The sequence below is a fragment of the Drosophila suzukii genome (assembly GCF_043229965.1).
Source record: "Drosophila suzukii chromosome 2 unlocalized genomic scaffold, CBGP_Dsuzu_IsoJpt1.0 scf_2c, whole genome shotgun sequence".
Taxonomy (NCBI): domain Eukaryota; kingdom Metazoa; phylum Arthropoda; class Insecta; order Diptera; family Drosophilidae; genus Drosophila; species Drosophila suzukii.
The window spans coordinates 18,070,867-18,093,623 of record NW_027255896.1 but is presented as its reverse complement, the minus strand read 5'-3'; the positions used below and the strand labels follow the sequence as shown (position 1 = coordinate 18,093,623).

The following is a 22,757-nucleotide window of genomic DNA, read 5'->3' as shown; positions in this document are numbered from 1 at the left end:
CTGCCTGAAGGGCTTTCTATTGAGTTCAGCCATTTTAACGCTAGGTGGTCTGTTACTACGGCAAATTGATAGTTCTTCAAGTACATTTTGAATTTATTTATACTCCAACAAATTTCCAGGCATTCTTTATTAACCGTACTGTAGTTTTTTTCCTCCTTGCTCAGTTTCCTGCTTGCGTACGAGATAACGTGTTCACCTGCCTCGTCTTCTTAGGTCAGTACTGCTCTTATTCCTAGTTCGCTTGCATCTGTTTTTAATTTTTACTGTTTTGTGAAGTCCGGACATGCTAGTACCGGTGCTATCGTCCGGCTGTTTTTTATTGCCTAGCTTGATATTCGATCTTTTTCGCTTGCTTGCTTGATCTGTAAACTCTGGAATGAACTTCCTGTACCACGATGCCATGCCCAAAAAGCTGTTTACTTCCTTCGTCGTCCTTGGTGTTGTTAGATCGCTTATTGCTGTTACCTTTTCTGCATCGGTTCTGATGCCTCTGTCGGTTACAGTGTGTCCCAAGTACTTTAACTCCTTTTTATAGAAGAGGCATTTATCATCGTTTATCTTGAGAGTCGCCTCCTGCAGCCGCCTGATTTCTACTTTCAGCTATTCCAAGTTTCGGGCAATTGTATTTCGGCTTCCTACATGACAGGCCGCGGGTGAGTCATGATTCTCCTGTAAGACTTCCAAGTCACCACATCTTTGTTGCCAGCTCTATGTGGGATCTGCCTGTACAGTGTTTCGCCCTCGAACACATGGTCTGGGAATTTATGCGGCTGCGCCTTTATCTTCTTTTCTTCCCTGCTCCCCTTTACTCGGGATCCATTCGCCGCGACGGGTTCCTGGCCCCTTCTCAAGCGCTACATTCGCCGCTCGTTTCGTTGCTCGTTTCCGGCCGGCCATGTAGCCTCGGCCTTGGGGTTTCCCTATTGGGCGTTATTGCTTCTCTTAGGAGCCGCCCCTCTCTTAGCGAACTGTGCTCTTGTTTTGGCCTCCGCTATTAGCCTTAGGCTCCTAGACCTATTCCTGTCATATTTGGTCTCTTCAGTTGAGTTTTGGCTGCTGCAGCCGATCCTTACGATTCGCCGATTACGGTACGATTCTTTCCGTCGTACCGCCCCTCCCCTTTCCTGGTTGACGTGCATTTCCGGCCTTAGTCTCTTTCTGTTTCATTTGGCCTTGCTTGTCTTTTCGTTGGTCTGGTTAATGCTTCACCCGATTGTGTACAGGTTTTGGGTGTATTGTTGCCTCTGCCCCATATACCCTGGGGTCTGTCCAGTTTGCATTCTTCACCAAGTGTTCTTATTGTGTGTACACCTTTTCTTCCTTCCGTTCCTTTAGCCTTGCTTTTCTTTTCGTTGTTCTGGTTAATGTTTGACCCAGTGCCCCGGTTTTGAGTGTACGCTTCGCTGACTCCGGCCTCGCCCTAACGACCAAACGGATCCTTGTGGTCCTTTTCCCTAGTCTTTGGTTTGTGCATGACCGAACAAGGTATTTGTCTGTGTGTGGCATTTCAGCTGATCCTTGGCATGACGATTAAACGGTTGGCGCTGCCCATGCGCGCTGGAGTCTACAGGCTCTTCTTGCGCCGGACGACCACATGATCGGTCCGCTTGACTGCTTTCCTATTCGTTCCGTTGACTCCGGCCTTGGCCTAACGACGGCTCCTTGTGCTCCTTTTCCTTTGTCCGTCGTAAGTTTTGGTTAGCGTATGGGCCATTGTACCTCGGTTCTAATTTCGGCGCGAGCCCTTCTGCCGCTTCTGACAGGTGGTTCTCCTTGACACACACGATATCGCCGATCCTCGGATTCCATTGTCTTCGTCGCAGGCTGTTATGCCTGGCTTGGTCCTAGGCTGCCTTTTCCAGATATCGTTTCACCACCTCGAAGATTTCCTTCAACTTTTTCACATTCCGTTCCGGCGATTTCGGTGTCTGTGATTAGAACTTTCGGGACTCCGAATCTTGCGACTATGCGTTCTCTAAATGCCTTCTGTAGGGTTTCCGCAGTGCCACCAACTCTGTCCATATTGAAATCCGATCCATCCCGCCTTTCCATTTGAATAAGAATGTGACTTTATACCTATGTAACTAAATGTCAGCTTCTTTGCGGTTCTTCCGCTTCTTATTGACTTATGACTATATACTTTTATGCTTATTTCCTATACCCATACCCATACCTTGTCGCCGTCATTCATTAGAGTCGTCTTCTGCTTTCCTTTCCTTTTCCGCAGCTTGCGCTCCTTAATGTCGTTCATCGCCTGGGCTGAGATTGTGACGTCAAACGGGACCCTCCACCCTAGCTTGTTGATCAACATCTCCGGCTCAGTCTGCCTCGCTGCTGGTGGACTTGGTGGGTTGGCCGTTTGCCGTGACGACGTGGCGATCTCCTGGTCAACGTGTGTTTGGCTCTCCTGCATAGTTGATTCATGGGTTTCTGGTGCGGTTATCTCCCGAATATCTCGATCTGGTGAAGCTTGCTCCCTTCTAGGCTCTATCTGGAGTATTCCACCCGCTCCTGTTCTGAACCCTCTTGCCACGTGGCTGACCCATCTCCTGCCGCCTCTCATGCCTGCTGTCGTTGTCTGAGCTGGTGGCCTGATCGGAGTTCGTTTGACCTCTCCTCCCGGTCTCCACTTCCTGACTCTGGCCGGGGCCGTCCGCACTCTTATGCCATCACCCGCTGGCTGGGCATTTATCACCTCTTCCTGGACCTCGGTAGCTTCTCACAGCTGTGTCGAAACCTCTCTTTCGCTTGTCGGAATTTGTCCATGTTGTTTCATGAAACGAGCAGAATATCGCCCGAATTATCATAAGAATTAGATCAAAATGGTGTTTCTGTGCTTGGGTGCTTCTTCCATATTTTCCGCCGCTTCTGTTCTGATCCTTTTCAGTCGTTTCCATCTTTCCGTGATTCCTGAACATTACTGAACCTTAAGTGACCTCGTCGAATAGCGCCTTAGGCAGCCGGAGTTCTCTCCCGTACAACAATTGTGCCGGACTACGCACCGTTGACTCGGACGTGCTGCTGTTATATGTGTTATATGTATTTGCACCATCATGGTTCCTTTTGTCCTATTTGTGCGTTCTGTTGGGTACTGGTGTGGTGTATATGGTGCCGTAAATTGCTGCTAAATGGCGGTTTTTGTTTTCTTACCCGTGAATTGCACATCGTTGTCCAATATCAGTGTCTTTGGTGCCCCTATTCTGGCTGTTATTCGCTCTCGGAATTCTTTTAAGAATGCTTCCGCGGTTGCTTGTCTTACAGCCGCTAATTCTGCCCATTTTGAGAGCTGTCCACGATCACTATTAATGTGGTGTTTTCATGTTTCGTGCGTGGTAGTGCTCCGACGAAGTCCAAGCACATTGTCTCCCATATTGCTTCGGCGATCCATGTTAGCATTTTCCCCTCGGACTTTTGTTGTGACATCTTATATCGATAGCAGTTCCCGCAGGCCGCCACGAATTTCTTGATGTCTTTTAGTATTTTAGGTACCGTTCTCGAAACTTCGTCATGGTCTTGAATACCCCTAGGTGGCCTGCGGTTGGTCGAGTGTGGTTTTCCCGCAGCACTGCCTGGATTTCGTCCTCGGAGATACAAAGTTTCCTTGGTGGCAAGTCTCTTTCTTTGTTATTCCTCTTGTATAGTCTCTCCCCGTCCATCCCATACTCCTTGTTTCGTGGGTCCTTCCGTACTTCTTCGTTTTTTTCCCTCTCGCCACCCTTCCTAAAAGGCTTTCTATTGAGTTCAGCCATTTTAATGCTAGGTGGTCTGTTACTACTACAAGTTGATAGCCCTTCAAGTACATTTTGTTCTTAATTATACTCCAATAACTTTCTAGGCATTCTTTCTTTACCGTACTGTAGTTTTTTTTCCTCCTTGCTCAGTGTGCTCACCCTCCCCGTCTTCTTGGGTCAGTACTGCTCCTATTCCTAGTTCGCTTTCATCTGTTTTTAATTTTAACTGTTTTGTGAAGTCCGGACATGCTAGTACCGGTGCTATCGTCAGGCTGTTTTTTATTGGCTTAAATTGTTGTGGATGCCTAGCTTGTTATTCAAACTTTTTCGCTTGCTTGCTTCTTCTGTAAACTCTGGAATGAACTTACTGGAGATAATCGAAACGAAAATCAAATTATTTATAATTGAGAACGGCGAAAAGTGAAAAGACTTTGACTTGGCTGCTGCGAAATTTGGGGGAAGAGAGAACGCAAGACTGGCCGATTCGATATTCAAAATTCAACTAGTTTATTGCGTCCAGCAGCGCAGTTTTGTGAGAGCCTTAGCAGGCCCACTGAATCCGATCTTAGCATAGATCCAGCATAATAGATCTGGGCCTGTAAGCGGTGAACATAACGCTGTTGGGCTCTCTTAAGCTGTTACTTATTTGTATCTTAACATAATTTAACTTCATGACTAGCGTTCTGCGCTTCAACATTCCGGCCACCTTGAAGGACCTGCCTTCAATATATTGGGAGTACAGCCAGCTTCTGAATAGGACGCTTAAATACGACTGTTGCGGTCTTGATTTCGGCCACTCGAATTTTGCAATCGGCCCCTGCCACCACGCCGATGACCCTGCTGGTAACCCAACGCTGGGGTGGAGTGTTGTCCTCGTGGATGATTACCAAGGCTCCGATGTAGTTTGCCACTTGGTTTTGCGCTGAAGGCTGTGGACATATTCCGTGGACCACGCCTGCCAGAACCGCTGTCTGAGCGTGGATAGCAGTTGCCACCTCTTTAAGTATATCAAACCTTTGGTCGGTGCGTCTGGCTCTACTCCTTGCGGCAGCGAAGGAAGGGCCTGCCCGATTAGCAGGTGCCCTGGAGTGAGTGCCTCCCCCTCGTTGGGATCGGTGCTGGTTGGAGTTAGAGGCCGAGAATTGAGCACGGCCTCGGTGTCCGCCAGATAAGCCCTGACCTCCTCTTCGGTTAGGGAAGCGTCTGCGACGAGAATTTCTTTCGCTGACTTCACGGCCGCCTCCCACAAACCGCCGAAGTGCGGTGCTCGTAGTGGGATGAACCTCCACTCGATGCCCTTCTCCACGGGGAACAGTTGAAATTGCGACTGCTGATCCTCGAAGGCGCTCTGAAGACTTCTCAGCTAGTTCCTGGCTCCCACGAAGTTCGTCGCGTTGTCGGAATGTACTCGATGCGGTAAGCCACGTCTCGCGATGAAGCTTTTAAAGGCCAAAAGAAAAGAGTCAGTCGACAAATTTGTAACGAGTTCCAGGTAATCAGCCTTGGAAGCAAAACAGACAAATAGCAATATACATCTTAATGGGGGGTCGTCCTCAAGTACGCAACGAGACATTGATAGGACCAAACAAATCTACGCCACAAATATGAAATGGCCTTACGGATTCGAACCTATCCGCAGGAAGATTTCCCATAATTTGGTTCATCAGAACAGGCTTATATCTAAAACAATTAATGCATTTTCGAACCACCCGAGTGCATTCTCTGCGAGCATTTATTAACATGATTTTTTGCCGAAGAAGACCGATCATCGTTTTTGCATTTGCGTGACAATTTCTCAAATGCAAATTTCGGAGATACAAATCAACAATTTGGTTTTTACAAGGGAGTAATATCGGAAATTTAGCATTTTCTGAATTAGGTGCATGCAAAAGTCTACCTCCCACCCGAATTAGCGAAAATCGTATACCAGCTTCAGAAAACTTTTGTATGAAGGGCTTCATCATCTGCAAACTTGGTTGTAAAACATGTCCATTTTTAATTTTCTTGTACTCTTCTACAAAGACATTTTTATACCCTGGCAGAGGGTATATTGATTTCAGTCAGAAGTTTGCAACGCAGTGAAGGAGACGTTTCCGACCCCATAAAGTATATATATTCTTGATCAGCATGACTAGACGAGTCGATTTAGCCATGTCCGCTGTCCGTCCGTTTCTACGCAAACTAGTCTCTCAGTTTTAAAGCTATCGGGCTGAAACTTTCCCAAAAGTCGTATATTTTTTGCGGACAGTATATAAGTCGGAACCAGCCGGATCGGACAACTATATCTTATAGCTCCCATAGGAATAATCGGAAAAAAAAATTTTTTTTTAATTATATCTTTGGTGTCCTCCTAAGCTTGGAAATAACATTTTTTAAATAGTTTTCAATTTTGAATTAAATTTTATCGAAATCGGACGACTATATCATATAGCTGCCATTGGAACGATCGAAAAATTGGTGCACGCTTGGAAATAACATTTTTTAATTAGTTCTGATTTTCGAATTTAACTTTATCAAAATCGGACGACTATATCATATAGCTGCCATAGGACCAATCGGAAAATTGGTGGGAAAATAATATGAAACAAATTATAGCTTCGGTGTTTTTTAGCATATAACCTCCTACGCTTGGAAATAACATTTCTTAATTAGTTCTGAATTTCGAATTTAATTTTATCAAAATCGGACGACTATATCATATTTTTTTTTTTTTTTTTAAATGCTTTGCTATTTATTTATTGAATCTTCTCCCTTTGGATACTAACAATAAGTGTATCAAATCTTAGACTAATTAATCTAACTCACAGTCATATGACTGATGTTGTGCTAAAGGGGCCCGAAAGTTATAGCTGGCTTGGCAGGTCGTTGCGTTGTAGACGGGATCGGCTGGAAACCCAAGTCAAGCCTCTTGCGAGGCGATTGGGGTGCACAGAGAGTTTTTCGTTGTAGGACGCTTTTTGTTTGTCTATTTCATCTTTAACGGTAAGAATGCTTAGGTCCCTGTGGATGTTTTGGTTGCGAATATACCATGGTGCCCCAGTGATAGTTCGCAGGATTTTCGATTGAGCGCGCTGTATAATGTCTATGTTGCTTCTGCTGGCGTTCCCCCATAGCTGGGAGCCATATGTCCAGATGGGCTTGAGAGTGGAGTTGTAGAGCAAAACCTTGTAGTCCAGACGCAGGGGCGAACGAGCGTTAAGAATCCAGTGGAAGCTGCTGGCCTTTAGTTTTAGATGTACTTTCTTGCGTTCGATGTGTCTTCTCCAGGTTAGTCGTCTGTCAAGGTGGACGCCGAGATACGTTACATCGTTGACTTGGGGAATCTGCGTATTATTCAATAATAGTGGAGGGCATGTTTGCCTGTTGAGAGTAAACGTTATGTGTTTACATTTTTGTTCATTTATTTTAATCCGCCAATCAGATAGCCACCTCTCTACTACGAGGAGGTGGTTTGCTAGCTGTGTTGTGGCTCGGCCTGGGCACCTCGAGCGACTTAAAATTGCGGTGTCGTCAGCGAACGTAGATGTTGTTAGCTGCTCGTTCGTGGGAATATCCGCTGTGTATAGGAGGAACAGAGTAGGCCCTAGCGCGCTTCCTTGCGGGACTCCAGCTTTGATAATGTAGTCGTCGGATGTTGTTGTATTGCACCTTACTGCGAAGGTCCTGTTGTATAGATACGACTCAAGAAGCTTGTGAGTGTAATCAGGTAAGTGTGTTTTGATTTTGTGCATGAGGCCATCTAGCCATACTCGATCGAAGGCTTGAGATACATCGAGGAATATTGCGCTGCAGTATTCCCGATGCTCAAAGGCTGTGCGTATTTCTGATGTTATTCTGTTAACTTGTTCGATTGTTCCATGGTTTTGACGAAATCCAAATTGATGAGCAGGGATAACATTGTGTGCTCCTAGATATGGTGTTATGCGAGTTAGAAGGCATTTTTCGAACAGCTTAGACAGACACGATAATAAACTAATTGGTCTGTAGGATGACGGAATTGTGTGGTCTTTTCCGGGCTTCGGTATCATAATGATAATAGATTTTTTCCATTTTTTCGGATAGTAGCCGAGAGTTATAATCCCATTGAAGAGCTTACAGATAACCTCAATGGCAGAGTTTGGAAGTTCAATTAACATTTTTGGGGTTATTTGGTCACCGCCAGGGGCCTTTTTTGGTTTCAGTTCCCCAATGACTTTCGCGATCTCCTTTGGCTGAAACAATGGTGGTAGGGAAATAGGTTCAGATTCGATTTGTGGTAGGAAAAATGAACCAGTGGCAGGGTTCGGCTGGAAGACGTTTCTTAGATGTAACGCAAAAGTTTCGGCTCTATCTTCGTCGCTGCGGGCCCAGATGCCAGATGAGTTTCTTATCGGAGTCACTGTTTCGATTGGAGAGCTCAGATTTGGGTGAGCCCTCCACAGAGGATGTTTTGTACTGGTTGGCGATAGTTTTGTAATGTACTGCAGCTGTGCATTTTCTGTTTCTTGCTTTAGAGCTCGATTTAGTGAGCGAGTGGCTTCCTTAAGACGTTGTTTTGATGACGGCGATCTGTTGGCTTGCCAGGCACGTCGCAGGCGCCTCTTTTCTAGGACTAACCGTTCAATTTGCAGATTAGTTTTGAAGTGGTTGGTTTGCGCGTCCCTGCCTTGTGGTGTTGAGATAGTGGCTGCCTCCACGAATACTTCTTCAAGAGCATCGGTAGAGCAGTCGATGTCCGCTTCGATGTTGAAGTGAGGTGTTAATTTGATGTGTGAGCTTACATACTTTTTATATTTTAACCAGATGGTTCTGTGCGACGTCAGCCTGAGGGGGTGATCTGTGGTTCTTGTGCTTTGAAGAAGAGTTATTAGCACTGGCGAATGGTCCGACGACAGGTCCGAAAGCGCTTTGGCGCTTATTATATTGCGGGGAATGTTTTTTGTCACCGCAAAGTCTATTAGGTCTGGAACTTTCCTGGGGTCTGTTGGCCAGTATGTGGGGCTGCCAGGAGAAACATAGTCTAATTTGTTGTTCGGTTTTATGATTGCATTGTATAATTGCCTTCCTTTGCGAGTCACAAGTTGATCCCCAGTGCGTGTGTTTGGCATTATAGTCCCCTGCAGCTATAAAGCGGTCTCCAAGCAAGTTGTAGAAGTCCATGAATTGTCCTTCAGAAATTGTAAAGCGAGGCGGGCAGTAGACAGCGGCTATGGTGAGGTTTCCGTTGCCTGACTGCACTTTGATAGACGTGGCTTGCAGGTAATTAGTTGAAAACCTTTGGTGAAAGTGGTGCTTGATGCGTTCCCTGATTAGGATGCCGGTTCCGCCGTGGGCTTTACCATCTGGATGGTCTGTGCGGTAGAAAGTGTAGCCTCTTATTTGGAAGTTGTATTTGTTTGTGAGGTGCGTCTCTACCAGTAGCATAATGTCGATATGATTTTCATTCAGGAACTGTGTTACTTCAAGGTTGTGCCGTGAAACGCCATTGGCGTTCCACATTGTTATTCGTAGGTTTGCCATCTGATTATTTGGACTGCTTAGCTGCAAGTAGCTGTAACACCATGTTCTGGTTTTGAACCAGTGTTTGCATGGTCGTTTTCATGAATGACATGAGTTCCATCATACTTTGTTGCATGGTGACCATCATAGTTTCCAGAGTGCTTTGCGACTGTTCTTGGATCTGCTGAGCGTTTCCTAGATTAGACTGGAGTGGGTTTTCCGTCCCCGATCGAAGGGCATCGGCGTATGAGAATCCTGTCTGGGTATTTAGTTGACCAAAGGAGGATCTTGCAGCCGTGCCGAAAAATACTTCCGGCGTCGTACGCGAGTAAGTGTACGCATTTTGGGTTTTCTGATGACGCGTTGCTATCACTTTTCGCATGCGGTCCTTCATCTCCTTGTAGACCGGACAGCCCCTGTAGTTTGCCGTGTGGTTACCTTGGCAGTTAACGCATTTTTTCTTTTTGGGGTCTTCTTTGTTGGCAGGGCAGTTAGCCGAATTGTGGAAGTCTCCACAAGCTACACAGACTGTTCGAAGCGAACAGTATGCCCTGGTGTGTCCATACTCCTGACAATTTGTGCATTGCACTGGGCCGTTCCTTTTATGTGGCTCTTCCACGTTAATTCTTCGGTGCAATAAGTATTGCAGGTTATAAATGGGGTGCACTTCATTTTTCTTCAAGACTCTGCTGTCTGGCTCCAGCTCGACCCTGAAGAGTGGTTGCGGCTCCTTGTTCCTGTTTATAATGTTACTGACGTTCTTTGCAGAAAACCCCTTTTCCTTTAGAGCATCGATAACTTCCTTGGCGGTTACGTCGGGCTCGATTCCTTTTATTACCACTTGCAGGCCCTTGCTGCTTTTTAGTTGGTACGTGTAGTAGCTTTTCCTAGCTTCCTCCAGGTATTTGGATACTGCTCGGAAATGTTCTTCAGATTTGGTCTGAAGCTTGGTTTCATGGATATCCCCTTTTGTGACCGAAACAACATGAAAGTTTCCGTCTCCGGTCAGCGCAACAATTTTGTTGACCAGGGCGTTCGAGATTTTCTCCGTAATGTAAATTGGTGGGGGCTTAGGTTTCGGTTGGGTCTCCTGAGCCCGTCCTGATTCATTCTCTGCTAGAAGCGCAAATCGATTGCTGTCGGATCTCCCGGGTAATATATCTTCTACTTGGACACGGTTTATTTTTGACTTGTTACCTACCGCGGTGTTCTGCGGGCTAAGCTTACGCTTGATATGGATGTACCGATCTAGTCCGGTCTGTATGGCCGGACCCGCTTGCTGAATTTTGTTTTGGTTTTGATTTGTTGTCGTTGTTTTTGTTGCCGTTGTATTTAGAGCTGCGGTTGCAGTCGATTCCTAAATAATAGTCGTAGCTGTGGTTGTCGTTGGTTTTTTTGCCGTAGCCGTAGTTGCTGCTGACAAATTTAGTGCGGATGCAGAAGTTTTACCGTTGCATGTTGTTGGTGCGCCAGGGGTCGAAACTGATGGTGGGGGGGTTTTGCATTGTTGACTCCACGCCGTCGGAGTAGGGGTAGCCGTAAGTAAGCATGGTGAGCAAGATCGTGCTCTTTGGCTATCGACCGACAGTAGGGTCGTTTTTTGCACTTCGCTATCACGCGTTGAGACATACGAAAAGTAACCGTCTCTTCGGCTCGCGGAGCTGAGTCGCTCTTTATTCTGTTCGTAGCTCATTGAGCTTTATTAGCGTGGCACTTATTTATTATTATAAGATAAAATAATTATGTGCTAGTTTAAGACATTACACCGATTTTGTGGGTTGAAACCTTAATTTCTTTGGGTTTTAGCGTCTTTTCGCTTATTTGAAATTAACCTGTTTAGTTTTTGTGTTTTGTTTGCATTAATTTATCAACTTTCTTGCACTTTTCGCGGAGCTCGCACAAGACACGTCCACTCTCTTCAGCGGTCGTAGTCGACTATATCATATAGCTGCCATAGAAACGATTGGAAAATTGGTAGGAAAATAATATGAAACAAATTATAGCTTCGTAGTTATTTGACATATTATCCTTTACTATTGGGAATATCATTTTTTGTGTTTTTAAATTTAATAATTATAGCTGCAAGGGTATACAAGCTTCGGCTTGCCGAAGTTAACTTCCTTTCTTGTTTTGGATGATTTCCATCAGTTTAAAAAATGATAGTTGTAGCAGTCAAACTTACAGATCTTTCTCGTGATTTAGCTAGGTTTTAAATCTGTAAAAGTATCCAAGAATTCTAATAAGTTTGGGAAACGATGAGATACGAGTAATAAATTCAAACGGAGTTGATAGCTCGACGACTATACACACGTGGGCAGCTCTTTTTAACTCTGAGTTTTTTAATGCGGAAGGTACAGAAAAATGGACTCAGTTAATTCACTTACATCGCAGCCACGTGACGCAATGTCTGCTGGATTAAACTGCGAAGGGACATGTCGCCAGGATATATTTTCTGATAGCTCTTGAATTGTGGCTACCCTGTTTGAAACAAAAACTGCAAGTGACGAAGGTTGAGACTTTAACCAATGTAATGTTTTTTCTGAGTCTGTCCAGAAATAAACACTCTCGATTTCACATTTGTCAAGAATTTGTTTGACATAGGACCAAAATTGTGCCAAAAGTGTGTTTTCGTTTTTAGTGGAGCCACTCTCGATTTCGCTGCTAGCAATCGACAATGAGCCTGACCGTTTTCGATTGCTCGAATGTAAATGAAACATCCGTAAGCTTGACTGGATGCATCTGAGAAACCGTGAACTTGAACGGCTGAGCACCCACTGGCGAACATGTCCCATGTCCCTGGTGACTGCGTGAAGATTAAGTAGATTCTTCTTTAACCTTTCCCAACTCGTATGTAACGACATCGGAATGGATTCATCCCATTCCAGTTGAAGTTGCCAAAGGCTTTGAAGAAGAATTTTAGATGTAAGGCCAATGGGGCACAGCAATCTCAAGGGATCAAAAAGTCGCGCGCTTACAGAAAGAACTGTGCGTTTTGTGGGAGTCAATTTTGTAAAGCTCTCATCTTAATGAAATCGAAATGTGTCTGTGTGTGGCATCCACCGCATACCCAAGGCCTTGGTCGAATCGGTATCATTAAAATTTAGGGACTTTTCAGTGTTGTTCCATTTTTCTAGTTGTGGATGGTTTGAAAACCATTTAGACAGCTGAAAACCGCCACTATTGAGAAATTCTTACACATATCACGTTCAAGGTGTCAATATCATCGGCTCCAGTAAGCATGTCATCCACATAAAAGTCGTTGCAAGTTATGTATGAACCAATTTCATGCTTATCCCTGTTACGAACTCCAAGTTCTTGTAAGCTACGGATGGCTAAAAATGGAGCTGAAGACGTTCTGTAGGTGACTGTGTTAAGACGAAATATTTGTAGGCCTCAGAACGCATTGATGTGGTATGAAGTAGTGCGGTCCTGGTGAAATCTTATTGCATGTTGGAGACATATGACCCAGTTCCAAATATTATTTCATAAAAACGATGTACATTTCTCGAAGTGAGCTGTCTTTTAGGCTTTTACGCTCTAATGATAAAAATCAACGTTTATCGACATCGAACGAGGATCTGTTAAGTACGACCTCAACATAGAAAGATTCACAACGACGAATCTTTAGCCAGGGGGAGGGGTGCATGTCACTAACCAGACTCATACTGGTAAAGGCAGAAGAAAAAGCAATTCGACAATTCTCGGGTGTCGCGTGGCCAGAACAACGGCCACTATCGACATATTGGTAACCATACTTCGGTAGCTGGCAAAGGGCAACAGCCGGCCGTTGACTCCCAAGATAGCAGATATTCAGTAGCAGTAATTCTAGGTGGGAACACCTAGTTTATCTGATCCATACCCGCAGCCAAGTAAAAGCTCTAGTCTGGTATAAAAGACCTTAGACAAATAGAGAAAGGGAGAGAATCCATTTGGGTGTCTTGCTGAGGGAAGGCGACTTTCCCTGGGGCAGTCGTCCATGGAGTCTTCTGCCACCAGGACCAGCCACCATATCCAACAGTCCTTGAGGAGAACACAATTGCAGCTCGAAATAATCTTGTGTCGAACCAGCGCCGCTATTGTCATCAAAGAACGTGGAGAAGATCAACAATAAGGACGACATCCGACATACTGCGATGTTTGTGGACGCAGTATCCGTGATCTCCATGCTCCTGAAATTTGTTCAGCTGTAGGAACCATCCGTTCAGAGCGTAGCGACCAATAGCATACGTCGAAGAAAGTAGTGATGCAATATAAATGTGTTAATCGAGCCTACCAAAGCTAAAGTGAACTCGTGCATAACCAAGGACCAATATCCTCAAATAATACAATTGGAAAACAAGTGAAAATCAAGCATTCAAAAATGCATTGAAATATATTTAAACAAACCAAATCAATAGACAAAGTGCGAGTCATGATAAACAATTAGAGAGGACGAATCTCTCCACCAGCCGTTGAAGAAGTCGCATGCCTCTGGCATAATACACATATATTTTGTGTTTAAGAGAATTGGTATACTTAAGAACAGCCGTATTTTGGTGCACGTATATTTATATATATATATCCAATATAATATTTTCCCAAAGCCCAGGATTCGGAGCGTCGAGATCTCATCGCCCAGGATTTAAAGAGGGGGTAAGTTTGTCGGGACACGGTTCCTTTCTTATAAACATACATATATAAATATTCGTGCAGTATCCTACAGTTTTATAGACTACTATAAACTTTTTCAGCGGCGAGTATCAGCCTTGTAGTCATATGATAATTGCAAGAGCCCTCTGAGCGACGTTTGTAGTCGTGAATAGTCAGTGTTTTGCTGATGTGTGCACCTTCATAGGTGATAAATTCGATACTCTCCGCTAACAGAATAATTGGCAGTTAAGTTAGATTAATCAACAGACGCAGATATATATTACCTAATAAAATTATTATGTGAAAAAGAATTGGAAACCATGGTGTGCTAGAACTCTAGCAAAGGGGGTGTGCTGACGCGAGGAGTGGAGTAGGTAAAGAACAATGACATAACTTTCGACGGACAACCTTGACAATAGGGGATCGTATTGAGCGGCCCGCGACGATCCATTGCCACACGAATGTGTGAAGGGGAGGGAATATGGCCAAAACACAGCCCGATCGTATTACGATCAAGCGACAGCTAAGCTTGTGGGGCAGTGTGGACTGACGACTGACGAACTTTATGACTAATATTATTTTCCAGACACTTTTAATATTTATTCTCCTTATGTTGGAGAGGATAGAGGCTTACCAAGATCCCACGACCCGAATACGACGTAGCTTATGCTGGCGAAGGGTGCCAGAATATCGGACTCCTCTCCCTCGGCCCAAGTCCCTGTCAGGGCTCGGGCACTAATATGCCTACGTAACAGAATTGGCGCCCAACGCAAGGATATTTCATATTCCTTAAGGAGTTTTACCAGGGTCCACAATCTCGGTGCCTGCGGTATCGTAGTGGATTTACCTAGGGATGGCTTTCATCTTCATTTGCCATGAGTAGTTTGACTGTCTGATAGAGCAGGGAGCTTACATTTTTTTAAATATGCGCATACTTATTTATCTTGTCTTTAAATTAGTAACTTTAAAGTCCACAACTTCTGTGACTGTCAGTGTTGAGAGGCCTCTCAATCAGAACTTTGTCTCAGAATAGTGGCTTGACTTTAAAATGTTTTTAATTTTTTTTCTATTGCAATCGTAGGAATGCCCTGGGGAACTGACAGGAAACGCAAAGCCGATGCCCCACAACGTACTAGGCATTTGTCCGGTCGTTTGCTTGTTTCGAGTCTTTGCGGTTTCCCTTGACATATTTGGGCGGTGGACGATTTTTAGTTTCTTTGGCCGACGCCCCACAACGTATTAGGCTAGTTGGTCAGGTCGATTGCTTGGTTCGAGTCCAGAGAAATAGGAGACGGTTGTGGAGCCCGAGAATGATCGGTCAAATAACTTGTTTTCCGACGACTGGCGGGAGGGGGTTTTTGGACAGATTCCGTATCTAAACACAGCCATTCCGTTTGGAACATTAGAGCTGTCTAAAGAAAGGGAAAGTAAGGGCATGTTAGTTTAGCGGAACCCAGTTGTGTAGAAGTGGCTAACACCCCTAGTTAGGGAAATTTATTTTGTTCTCTTTTGGGGATCAAATATCGGACGGTTCTTGACCGAAGAGAAACTTGAGAAGCAGAGAGAAGCACCCCCCAGTTTATAAACATTTTTTGTCGACTTATTCAGCGTTTACGTCGCCGACCGAGTGTTTTGAAAAGAATCACGTAAAGCTTTTATACTAATCGAAATAGAGTGAAGACAATTTTAGTGCATGTATTAATCAGCACAAAGTGACAATTTATAAAAGAAAGCGAAGGCCTTTAAAGAAGGCCTAGTCATATAAATGAAGAGGGCCAAGAAGAAGGTCCTATTCAACCCAGCACCGGTAGAGTGACCCGAGGAACAACGCGGGGTGAAAATCACCAACCCCAGAGTGCGAGCGCGCCAAGGCTAGGAGATTCACCTGAAAGAGAGCCGTGGGAGCACGCACATAATCAGCCAGGACAGGTAGATACCCTGTCTGAAGAAAATAATCTGGACCAATATACTGAACTGGAACGAGCCGCCGGTGGGGAGAATCTACCCCTAGGACCGCCGAAGGGTAGATCAAGTATGCTTCCCCAATTTCAGAGGCATGAGGAGGACAACTTAGAGGCTGCCGAGCGGCGGGAACATAGATTGATGGAGCTCTAAAGGCAGAGCAACGAAATGCAGCGTGGTATGAGCGCCCAGATAGAAGCTCTGAAGACACAAATAGCAGAATTGCAGTCTCCGACATCCAGGAGACCCGAACAGAAGGGACTGCCTTCGCCGCCCCGAACTGTTCCAAATCCCACTGACAGTTTCTTGAGGTACCAAGAGACTCCGCCTCTGGAACCGGTCACACAGGACATGCTCAATAGCCAGATGCACCGGTTAAGAACACCCAGGCGGATGGACACCCCGTCACACAGGCAATCCAGAACAAACGAGAGGGAGTCAAGTCACCAACTGCATCCAGAGATCGATCGGAACTCATCCTTTCAGAACAAGAGACCAAAAGATGTCAGATTAGACAGATGGAACCTAAAGTTCGATGGAAGCGGTCGCGGCATGACAGTTGAAAGTTTCCTGTTCCGCGTGGACCGATTGCAAGAATTATATGACCTCAGCCGCCAACAAGTATTTTGTGATTTCCATCTTCTGCTGGCAGGTGAAGCCACGAAATGGTATTGGCAGCTAATGGAAGACAAAGAAGGAGACTACGATTTTGACTACTATTCGTTAACACAGGAGATGGAACGAGCGTTTTCCACTACCGGAAGTGACCTTAAGAAAGTCAAGGAATTAATGGATCGCAAGCAAGGACAGCACGAAACCTTCAGCGATTATGTCTGCGATATGCACAACTTGCATTTCAAAGTAAAGCATAAAATCGATAAAGATGAATTTGTTGCGCTTTTGAAAGACAACATGGACTCCCAGATGGGCGGCTTGCTGCTAACATCCCCATTAACTTCGTTAGCGGAGTTCAAAAAGGAGGGTCTCCGAGTGGACCGCTGGTTAAAAATTACTGTGAAAAACATGCCCAGCACTACAAAGCTTTTCTTATAGTACAAAAGTTCTTACACCTTATAAACATATAAATCAAACCATTTCTAATAAGTATGCTTTAATCGATCGTCAGTTAGATCAAAAGAGGAAACATAAAAACACAGATTCCATGCACCAAGTTAAAGAAAAATACTAGGGTACAGAATTTACCTTTGACATAGAGCAACAGCAGTGAGGATATCAGCCTGGACAGCTCAGCCGATAAAACATGCGACTCTTGATCACAGGAGTGGGTCGAAGCCCCTCGTGAATGGGCTCCTAAAAAGGAGAAGAAACACGGAACAGACATAGAAAGATTCACAGCGACGAATCTTAAGCCAGGGTTGCATGAGACTAACCAGACTCATACTGGTAAAGGCAGAAGAAAAAGCAATTCGGCAATTCTCGGGTGTCGTGTGGCCAGAACAACGGCCACTATCGACCTATTGGAAACCATACTCCGGTAGCTCGCAAAGGGCAACAGCCGGCCGTTGACTCCCAAGATAGCAGATATCAAGAAACAGTAATTCTAGGTGGGAACACCTAGTTTATCCGATCCATACCCGCAGCCAAGTAAAAGCTCTAGTCTGGTATAAAAGACCTTAGACAAATAGAGAAAGGGAGGGAATCCATTTGGCTGTCTTGCTGACGGAAGCCGCCAGCTTCGAGGGAAGGCGACTTTCCCTGGGGCAGTCGTCCGTGGAGTCTTCTGCCACCAGAAGAGGAGAACACAATTGCAGCTCGAAATAATCTTGTGTCGAACCAGCGCCGCTATTGTCATCAAAAAACGTGGAGAGGATCAACAATAAGGACGACATCCGACATACTGCGATGTTTGTGGACGCAGTATCCGTGATCTCCATGCTCCTGAAATTTGTTCAGCTGTAGGAACCATCCGTTCAGAGCGTAGCGACCAATAGCATACGTCGAAGAAAGTAGTGATGCAATATAAATGTGTTAATCGAGCCAACCAAAGCTAAAGTGAACTCGTGCATAACCAAGGACCAATATCCTCAAATAATACAATTGGAAAACAAGTGAAAATCAAGCATTCAAAAATGCATTGAAATATATTTAAACAAACCAAATCAATAGACAAAGTGCGAGTCATGGTAAACAATTAGAGAGGACGAATCTCTCCACCAGCCGTTGAAGAAGTCGCATGCCTCTGGCATAATACACATATATTTTGTGTTTAAGAGAATTGGTATACTTAAGAACAGCCGTATTTTGGTGCACGTATATTTATATATATATATCCAATATAATATTTTCCCAAAGCCCAGGATTCGGAGCGTCGAGATCTCATCGCCCAGGATTTAAAGAGGGGGTAAGTTTGTCGGGACACGGTTCCTTTCTTATAAACATAAATATATAAATATTCGTGCAGTATCCTACAGTTTTATAGACTACTATAAACTTTTTCAGCGGCGAGTATCAGCCTTGTAGTTATATGATAATTGCAAGAGCCCTCTGAGCGACGTTTGTAGTCGTGAATAGTCAGTGTTTTGCTGATGTGTGCACCTTCATAGGTGATAAATTCGATACTCTCCGCTAACAGAATAATTGGCAGTTAAGTTAGATTATTCAACAGACGCAGATATATATTACCTAATAAAATTATTATGTGAAAAAGAATTGGAAACCGTGGTGTGCTAGAACTCTAACAAAGGGGGTGTGCTGACGCGAGGAGTGGAGTAGGTAAAGAACAATGACATAACTTTCGACGGACAACCTTGACAATAGGGGATCGTATTGAGCGGCCCGCGACGATCCATTGCCACACGAATGTGTGAAGGGGAGGGAATATGGCCAAAACACAGCCCGATCGTATTACGATCAAGCGACAGCTAAGCTTGTGGGGCAGTGTGGACTGACGACTGACGAACTTTATGACTAATATTATTTTCCAGACACTTTTAATATTTCTTCTTACCAAGATCCCACGACCCGAATACGACGTAGCTTATGCTGGCAAAGGGTGCCAGAATATCGGACTCCTCTCCCTCGGCCCAAGTCCCTGTCAGGGCTCGGGCACTAATATGCCTACGTAACAGAATTGGCGCCCAACGCAAGGATATTTCATATTCCTTAAGGAGTTTTACCAGGGTCCACAATCTCGGTGCCTGCGGTATCGTAGTGGATGTACCTAGGGATGGCTTTCATCTTTATTTGCCATGAGTAGTTTGACTGTCTGATAGAGCAGGGAGCTTACATTTTTTAAAATATGCGCATACTTATTTATTTTGTCTTTAAATTAGTAACTTTAAAGTCCACAACTTCTGTGACTGTCAGTGTTGAGAGGCCTCTCAATCAGAACTTTGTCTCAGAATAGTAACATGACTTTAAAATGTTTTTAATTTTTTTTCTATTGCAATCGTAGGAATGCCCTGGGGAACTGACAGGAAACGCAAAGCCGATGCCCCACAACGTACTAGGCATTTGTCCGGTCGTTTGCTTGTTTCGAGTCTTTGCGGTTTCCCTTGACATATTTGGGCGGTGGACGATTTTTAGTTTCTTTGGCCGACGCCCCACAACGTATTAGGCTAGTTGGTCAGTACGATTGCTTGGTTCGAGTCCAGAGAAATAGGAGACGGTTGTGGAGCCTGAGAATGATCGGTCAAATAACTTGTTTTCCGACGACTGGCGGGAGGGGGTTTTTGGACAGATTCCGTATCTAAACACAGCCATTCCGTTTGGAACATTAGAGCTGTCTAAAGGAAGGGAAAGTAAGGGCATGTTAGTTTAGCGGAACCCAGTTGTGTAGAAGCGGCTAACACCCCTAGTTAGGGAAATTTATTTTGTTTTCTTTTGGGGATTAAATATCGGATGGTTCTTGACCGAAGAGAAACTTGAGAAGCAGAGAGAAGCACCCCCCAGTTTATAAACATTTTTTGTCGACTTATTCAGCGTTTACGTCGCCGACCGAGTGTTTTGAAAAGAATCACGTAAAGCTTTTATACTAATCGAAATAGAGTGAAGACAATTTTAGTGCATGTATTAATCAGCACAAAGTGACAATTTATAAAAGAAAGCGGAGGCCTTTAAAGAAGGCCTAGTCATATAAATGAAGAGGGCCAAGAAGAAGGTCCTATTCAACCCAGCACCGGTATAGTGACCCGAGTAACAACGCGGGGTGAAAATCACCAACCCCAGAGTGCGAGCGCGCCAAGGCTAGGAGATTCACCTGAAAGAGAGCCGTGGGAGCGCGCACAGAATCAGCCAGGACAGGTAGATACCCTGTCTGAAGAAAATAATCTGGACCAATATACTGAACTGGAACGAGCCGCCGGTGGGGAGAATCTACCCCTAGGACCGCCGAAGGGTAGATCAAGTATGCTTCCCCAATTTCAGAGGCATGAGGAGGACAACTTAGAGGCTGCCGAGCGGCGGGAACATAGATTGATGGAGCTCTAAAGGCAGAGCAACGAAATGCAGCGTGGTATGAGCGCCCAGATAGAAGCTCTGAAGACACAAATAGCAGAATTGCAGTCTCCGACATCCAGGAGACCCGAACAGAAGGGACTGCCTTCGCCGCCCCGAACTGTTCCAAATCCCACTGACAGTTTCTTGAGGTACCAAGAGACTCCGCCTCTGGAACCGGTCACACAGGACATGCTCAATAGCCAGATGCACCGGTTAAGAACACCCAGGCGGATGGACACCCCGTCACACAGGCAATCCAGAACAAACGAGAGGGAGTCGAGTCACCAACTGCATCCAGAGATCGATCGGAACTCATCCTTTCAGAACAAGAGACCAAAAGATGTCAGATTAGACAGATGGAACCTAAAGTTCGATGGAAGCGGTCGCGGCATGACAGTTGAAAGTTTCCTGTTCCGCGTGGACCGATTGCAAGAATTATATGACCTCAGCCGCCAACAAGTATTTTGTGATTTCCATCTTCTGCTGGCAGGTGCAGCCACGAAATGGTATTGGCAGCTAGTGGAAGACAAAGAAGGAGACTACGATTTTGACTAGTATTCGTTAACACAGGAGATGGAACGAGCGTTTTCCACTACCGGAAGTGACCTTAAGAAAGTCAAGGAATTAATGGATCGCAAGCAAGGACAGCACGAAACCTTCAGCGATTATGTCTGAACTCCCAGATGGGCGGCTTGCTGCTAACATCCCCATTAACTTCGTTAGCGGAGTTCAAAAAGGAGGGTCTCCGAGTGGACCGCTGGTTAAAAATTACTGTGAAAAACATGCCCAGCACTACAAAGCTTTTCTTATAGTACAAAAGTTCTTACACCTTATAAACATATAAATCAAACCATTTCTAATAAGTATGCTTTAATCGATCGTCAGTTAGATCAAAAGAGGAAACATAAAAACACAGATTCCATGCACCAAGTTAAAGAAAAATACTAGGGTACAGAATTTACCTTTGACATAGAGCAACAGCAGTGAGGATATCAGCCTGGACAGCTCAGCCGATAAAACATGCGACTCTTGATCACAAGAGTGGGTCGAAGCCACTCGTGAATGGGCGCCTAAAAAGGAGAAGAAACACGGAACAGACATAGAAAGATTCACAGCGACGAATCTTAAGCCAGGGTTGCATGAGACTAACCAGACTCATACTGGTAAAGGCAGAAGAAAAAGCAATTCGGCAATTCTCGGGTGTCGTGTGGCCAGAACAACGGCCACTATCGACCTATTGGAAACCATACTCCGGTAGCTCGCAAAGGGCAACAGCCGGCCATTGACTCCCAAGATAGCAGATATCAATAAACAGTAATTCTAGGTGGGAACACCTAGTTTATCCGATCCATACCCGCAGCCAAGTAAAAGCTCTAGTCTGGTATAAAAGACCTTAGACAAATAGAGAAAGGGAGGGAATCCATTTGGCTGTCTTGCTGACGGAAGCCGCCAGCTTCGAGGGAAGGCGACTTTCCCTGGGGCAGTCGTCCGTGGAGTCTTCTGCCACCAGAAGAGGAGAACACAATTGCAGCTCGAAATAATCTTGTGTCGAACCAGCGCCGCTATTGTCATCAAAAAACGTGGAGAGGATCAACAATAAGGACGACATCCGACATACTGCGATGTTTGTGGACGCAGTATCCGTGATCTCCATGCTCCTGAAATTTGTTCAGCTGTAGGAACCATCCGTTCAGAGCGTAGCGACCAATAGTATACGTCGAAGAAAGTAGTGATGCAATATAAATGTGTTAATCGAGCCAACCAAAGCTAAAGTGAACTCATGCATCCCCAAGGACCAATATCTTCAAATAATACAATTGGATAACATGTGAAAATCAAGCATTCAAACATGCATTGAAATATATTTAAACCAACCGAATCAATAGACAAAGTGCGAGTCATGATAAACAATTAGAGAGGACGAATCTCTCTACCAGCCGTTGAAGAAGTCGCATGCCTCTGGCATAATACACATATATTTTGTGTTTAAGTGAATTGGTATACTTAAGAACAGCCGTATTTTGGTGCACGTATAATATATTCCCAAAGCCCAAGATCCGGAGCGTCGAGATATCATCGCCCAGGATTTAAAGAGGGGGTAAGTTTGTCGGGACACGGTTTCTTTCTTATAAACATACATATATAAATATTCGTGCAGTATCCTACAGTTTTATAGACTACTATAAACTTTTTCAGCGGCGAGTATCAGCCTTGTAGTCATATGATAATTGCAAGAGCCCTCTGAGCGACGTTTGTAGTCGTGAATAGTCAGTGTTTTGCTGATGTGTGCACCTTCATAGGTGATAAATTCGATACTCTCCGCTAACAGAATAATTGGCAGTTAAGTTAGATTAATCAACAGACGCAGATATATATTACCTAATAAATTTATAATGTGAAAAAGAATTGGAAGCCATAGTGTGCTAGTACTCTAACAAAGGGGGTGTGCTGACGCGAGGAGTGGAGTAGGTTAAGAACAATGATATAACTTTCGACGGA

The 22,757-nt window shown here is 44.7% G+C and overlaps 2 protein-coding genes across 2 annotated transcripts in view; both read right to left on the bottom strand.

The window, feature by feature from the left end:
• LOC139354143 (protein enabled homolog) overlaps positions 1 to 22,757 on the bottom strand; it is a 295,110-nt gene that overhangs the window by 211,361 nt on the left and 60,992 nt on the right. The window lies entirely within an intron of this gene.
• Positions 4,615 to 12,449, bottom strand: LOC139354319 (uncharacterized). The gene is made up of 2 exons (XM_070998542.1): positions 12,405 to 12,449; positions 4,615 to 5,094 (listed from the first exon to the last, which is right to left on the bottom strand). The coding sequence occupies exons 1-2, from the start codon at positions 12,447 to 12,449 to the stop codon at positions 4,615 to 4,617; spliced, it is 525 nt and encodes a 174-aa protein (XP_070854643.1).